Raw genomic sequence first — 6000 nt, 5'->3', positions numbered from 1 at the left:
GGCACCACACCTCCTCAAGACTGGGTCAGGCTGACAGATGGGAGCCTCTGCACCCTTCAAAGTAGAGTCCCCTATTATTATGACCCGCCACTTACTCCTGGTGGCACCAGTAGTGATGCTCTTTACTGGTGCATCAGCGGGATGCGCATTTGGTACAGCATGTGTTTCCTTGGTAGCCCCCTGCAGAGCTGTGAAACGGTTCTGGGTGGGGACCACTGGATTTTGAAGGAAGCCCCTTCCTTTAGTTGTCTTCTTTCTCCCTTTTTTTTTTTTTTTTTGTTTGTTTTCTTTTGTTACTAGCTCCCCGGATTACTGCTGTCCTCCTTTTATGTGCTGTGGTAGACGCCTGTGGGCTCTGCAGTCTGGGCCTTGCAAGCAGTGCAGCGCCCTCTCAGCCTCCCTGACATCTTTCAGGCTATAGACAGCGTCCCGCAGCTCAGCCCCTGCTGCGGTAGGGCCTCCACCAGGGCGCACCGGCCGCAGCCCTGCCCATTGTGCACCCTCGCCTCACCAGACCAGGGCAGGCACTTCCTGCACCCCGAGCTCTGCGCTGCAGCCTCCCCTCTCATCGGCTCTGCCTGGTGCCGACGCTGCCACCGCCGGGGCAGCCAGAGCAGAGCTCCCAGAGCTCCTCACCCCACACGCTCCCCACTCGCGCCGCCGGCGCCAATTTCCTCGCCAAGCGCTGTTCCCGCGCTCCCTGGGGCGGGCTTCCGCTGGCCAGGGCGGAGCCGTCCCTCCTGGCGCCGGCCCCTGAGTGTCTGCTCGCTGCACCGGCCCTGCCGGCTCCTGGCGGAGGGTCGAGGCTCCTTCGGTGGCTCTCGCCGCTCAGAACTGAGGTTCCTGGACCCGGTTTTTCCCCGCGCTCCGGGGCTGAAGGCTCCTCTCTGGAGCTGTGCACCGCGGCAAATGACCTTTTGCTTTGATTTACAGTAAAAGCAAAACAGGAACATTTAGTGGAGTATCAGTATACCATTACACTAATGTAGTGTCCTTCTGTATAGCCTTCTCTGTTACACTCCATGCAGCAATGCTAACTCATCACGTTATTGTTTTATCAAATCAAACGAAATAGTGCACACACAAACAAGCAAATGGGGAAAAACTAAGTAAAAGGCAAGCTGCCATCCACACTTCCCAACATCCATGAACGTTGACACTCAAATTACTTTAAAAACAGAAAACTCCCCTTCACATCTCATTGCTAAAATATGTAAGATGATGCAGCATGAGCAATCAGTTTGTGCTGTGTGACTCCTGTACATACACTTTAATACACATCCTCACGGAATTACTTGGCTTCCTTTTGCAGTCCCAGCCCCATGTAAAAAGCTCCATCTTCAGGTGGAAGATACAACTCAACGTTTAAATTTCATTTTCAACACAAATCGTTTATGCTGATGTTGGTTAGAGACTTAACCAGTTCTTCAGCTTGGACTCATGTGGTATTTGTTTTTCACATGAAAAGGTGAATGTCCAGCAGGCAATTCTGACAATACTAGTGGGGTCTTGAACAGAAGGGAAATAGTGGGCTTTATTATAGCCACAACTTCAAAATACACAGGCGTGATACTGCTTCTACTTCTGCTTTTTATTTATTGATTGATGAATTGAAACACAGTGTAGAAAACACTGCTTCAATAGACTAGCCACAAAAAAAACTGCTTACCTAGTCAGAAAGATTAGTTTGAAAGGATAGCAGCCAGCTCTATTATGAATTCTCATTAATTGGTGGAGTATGTCTTGGAGATGTTTAAACATCTCTATCATCTCTATGGAGATGTTTAAACAAAGATGTGTATAAAAGATCACTACCATTTTCTTCTTCATAGGTTAAGAAATGTAATGTCTTGCTCACAGAATACAGAGGTCCCTAATAAGTCAGGGTACCAATCTACTGGATCATTGCATCATGAGTTTAGGGCCCCGTAAGCAATCGGACACAATTCTCCCCATTCAAGACAGCTGAAAATGTGCTGAAAGAGTGGCTATACACCAACAGTTTCCACCTTAGACAGGAAGTTCTTCAACTCTAGTAACAAAAATAATGCACTACTTGATTTTTCTCTTTCTCACACCTTTTTTCTCACTAAGCTAGCTACAGTTCAAAATGAAACCATATCCAGAGTTGGCTAGCGCTGCTGTGGAAGCATACAGCATGCCATGTGCACGCACCACATACATTATACACGTGTAAAGCACAAATCTGAAACTGTCCATCAAAGCTTTCTACTTGCAGATGACTACAAACTTTGTTTCCTCACCTTACTGAGGTCTGTGGTTTGTTCCAAGGAGTATTGAGTGGCTCTAAACTGAATAGTCTGTTTACCAGTGTACCTGTTATGACAGACATTCACCTTGGTGTGGAATAGAGCTTTTCCATAGGTTTTCATACCTTTCTGTGGATTGTAGTGCCTGCCAGAACAACTAATAAACAAAAGACATAAAACAGCCAGAAAAAGACAGTCATTCAGTTCAGCTGCAAGTAATTCCTGTAACCTGTGTAAACACACAAATCAAGGCTCATTGCATCTCACATAAGGAGAGATTACATGAGTAAGGATTAAAGTTTGATCCCCTCTAAATCCATTCTAAAGAGAATACTTGGTAGTCAACACTGAAACAGAATACTGGGTCAGTAGTATCTGCTTCTAGTAAAACTATTATCAGAAGATAAAATTACATTTGGGTGTGATTTTATTTTCATTCCTTAGCACAGGGATCTCTTTAGCGTTTTCACTATGTGCTACAAAGTGCCATAAATGGCACATTAGATAAACAGGTTTAGCTTGCCCTACAGTAGATATCATACCTATTGCTAATAAAGTTTTCCAGCAACAAGTTTTCCTAGCATAGATTAGTTTTAATGTGACCGGGAAGTGTCTCGCCTTCTTTTTTTTTTTTAACTACCTGGTGGGGTTTTGCATCTTCAGAAAGTCTAGAGAGACTCTATTGGAAGAGATTCTTAAATTAGGAACATGAACCCTACTCTTTCCTGCCAAATGTACCCTCCTGCAGTTACTCAGATTAATGTAATGCTATTATTTTACTAGCTATCCTTGAGAAGGCAGTTTAGTAGTTGCTCTAGTAAAGCAGTTACGCAAAACCTGGATTTCTATCAATGAGAGCTTAAGTAACAGTAAGAAAACTGACACATGCCTTAGGAAAAAAAACCTCATATATGGGTATGAATGTGTTCTTTTGGATATCATCTTAGGAAGTGAAACTAAAGAACTGGGAAAACGGAGAAGGGAAGAAAATGCATGCAAATTTTAGATTTTCCTATGCTGACAATATACTGATACACTTCCTTTGACCTTATATGTAAAGTCAGGTAGGATTTTTGTTTGGTTGCCTTTTTTGTTTGTTTTTGTTGGAGTTTTGTTTTAAAGAACTTTCTTCCAACTTACGCTTCCATACTCTGTGTTCTTATGTGCAATTCTCCACACCAACTGTAGATGGGGATCATAATCAACTTTCACATTTCAGAACAAAATGGTAACTGAAAGGACAGTGCAGTGGCAAAGTCAGAAATTTCAGAGTACATTTGTGTCGTGCATTTTAAGACTACTGACAAGCATAGAAATAGAAAGTTCCTTGAAATGGGAAGAGAATGATATGAAAATGATAAGATTGTCATTTAATTAACCTTAAAATACTGAATGCAGCACGCACACCAACATACAGTGCATTATAGCAAACATGATTCTAAATGGTCTCAACAAAAAGCAGAAAAATCTGTATGCTGAAATTATCTCAATATGACAGACATTTTAAAAAGTTGCAATAATTATTAAAAAGCTTTCAATAAAAAGTTTAAACACATTTAAGTTTGTACATTTTGGAAAAATATAACATTTACTTTACATAAGTGAAACATAAGTTATATTTTTTGTAGTTTGTAAGCTTCCATTATTCATATATTCTCTCATACATTTTCTTTTAATACACCCTTTTCTCTGGGTTGTAAATCTAACGCAAAAGCATCACTATTCTGAAGAAAAGCTTGTTTCTGCATTAGTTTCCTGAAAAGTCCATTTGGATTTGCAAGTAGTTCATCATGTTTTCCACATTCAAGAATTTTGCCCTCACCAAGAACTGCAACAAAATCAGCATTCTGAATAGTCGACAGACGATGAGCAATAATTAGGACTGTCCTCCCTTCCATCAGCCGGTCTAGAGCTTCTTGCACTAGATACTCATTCTCAGCATCCAAAGCACTAGTAAGAAACAGGAAGTGGGGAGGGGAGAGAGGAGGGTATCTGTTATTTTCAGACACGTTAGTTGTGCATGCATTAGGCTTATCTTGCTAAAACTGCAAACTCTTGCTATTATTGGTGAATACAAATCAAAGGAACTGCAGGCAAGTTTTGTGAATATGCTTAGAGCACGCATCCAAGTTACAGGCATTACATTCTCATATGCAAATACATGCATGGAGAAATAACAGTGAAAAAAAAAGTTACACTGCAGTGTAATCATCTCTCACATTAAGATCTTAATTCAAACTAAAAGATACAAAAAAGCCTGAAGTAGACGATTCAAAATCAAGTTCCATATTACACATTTAACTGCACCAAAAATTACAACACCAAGTGCCAGCTATCCTCTCCACGTGGCATAAGCAGCTTTTATCACACGTCTCCTAACCAATTCACACATTCTAGAAAGCACATTCTTGTGGGCAGACAAAAATAAGGGGCTAGATAATTTGTGCAAGGGCATGCAGAGAAAGAAAGAATAGAGAACACCTCCCAGATGTGAGTTTTGCAGGTAAGTAATGTCTAAGTTTCTAATTATTTTCTTTCTTACCTTGTTGCTTCATCTAACAGAAGAATTTTAGGATTCTGAAGGAGAAAGGAAAATCAGTTATAATAACAACTAGACAAGATCTGCGTATTTATATCAGTAGAGAACAGCATTCATACAGCTTAAAACTCCAAGTGTACTTACTTCATCAAGATAACTGAGTGTCATTCAAAGTATTACTTTTAAGAAGTCTAAATACTAAGAGGACAAAACAGAAACAAAACTCCTCCGTCCTCCGATTTTCCAAAGTGAGGTAACAGAATATTATTACTTGGTACTATTTGAAAGATTACAAACGAAAGGTGGGATATGATTTTTAATGCATATTTGGCAGCACTGCAGTCAGAAATTCGATTTCCTCTTTACTGTTCTTCTGTGAATCTTTTGCAGAGGCTCAGCTACTCTCTGCTTGTGGTCTGCTATATGTAACTGTCTAGTAACAAGAAATAGCAAAGACCTACCAATAAGCAGTATTTCACCGCAGATGAAATACGTAGTATTTAAGAACCAGCATTCAAGAATTCTTCCCAATTCAATAAAATAATAAAATAAAAAAAACCCGAACAAAAAATGCCAACACTCAAATCCCTAAGAAGCTTCTTCTGAATTACAGTACATACTCCAAACTTCCTTGATAAAGTTGAGAGGAAAGGTTTAGACTTTATCTGGAAGAAAGGGGACTCCACTGCACTCCCAATCACATATGTATCAACTACTCAATTCTTACAGCCTTCTTTTTTCCTCCCAAATAAAGTCTCTACCCCCATGAACTGTACTTGACATGAAAGGCAATAAGCTTTTCAGCATTTATGGTAAAAGAGAACTGGCATAATGAAGAATTCCTAGTAATCTAGCAGAACTGGTCATGCTAAGATGCTAGAGAGACATATGCAGCTTAACGTAAATGTAAGGTGGGTTCCGCAAGGGCCAGAAGTTCCAGCTGAGCATCAGCACCAAACTGCCTCCTGCAAGGCCCCATGGCTGTCCCTGAACCACGCTTCATGTCCTCCTGATCCTCAGAAGTCTTCTCAAATTCGTGCAGCACAGAGCCTGCCCCAAAACCAGATCAAGGCCAACCCTTGAAGGAATAAACGTGCCCAAAACAATTGTCCTGAAATCCAGACCAGCTCCCCTCAAAGCCAAGACAGGGCATCTATACAGCTAGTAAGTTGCAACTGAGAAAAATCAACG

The 6000-nt window shown here is 41.1% G+C and overlaps 1 protein-coding gene across 1 annotated transcript in view; it reads right to left on the bottom strand.

The window, feature by feature from the left end:
- Positions 1-3621: 3621 nt before the first annotated feature.
- Positions 3622-6000, bottom strand: part of LOC133225788 (TAF5-like RNA polymerase II p300/CBP-associated factor-associated factor 65 kDa subunit 5L) — a 46047-nt gene continuing 43668 nt past the window's right edge. The window contains exons 15-16 of the mRNA XM_061378571.1: positions 4813-4847; positions 3622-4220 (exon numbers count right to left, since the gene is read on the bottom strand). Of these exons, the coding sequence (XP_061234555.1) occupies positions 3929-4220; positions 4813-4847 (327 nt within the window). The 3' untranslated portion in view covers positions 3622-3928. The remainder of the gene's footprint in view (positions 4221-4812; positions 4848-6000) is intronic.

Source organism: Neopsephotus bourkii, unplaced genomic scaffold (assembly GCF_033783945.1).
Source record: "Neopsephotus bourkii isolate Nb327-2 ecotype Australia unplaced genomic scaffold, CSIRO-AGI_Nbou_v1 NB_1767, whole genome shotgun sequence".
NCBI lineage: Eukaryota > Metazoa > Chordata > Aves > Psittaciformes > Psittacidae > Neopsephotus > Neopsephotus bourkii.
Note: the sequence above shows the minus strand (reverse complement) of the source record. Positions and strands in the feature narration are given on the sequence as shown.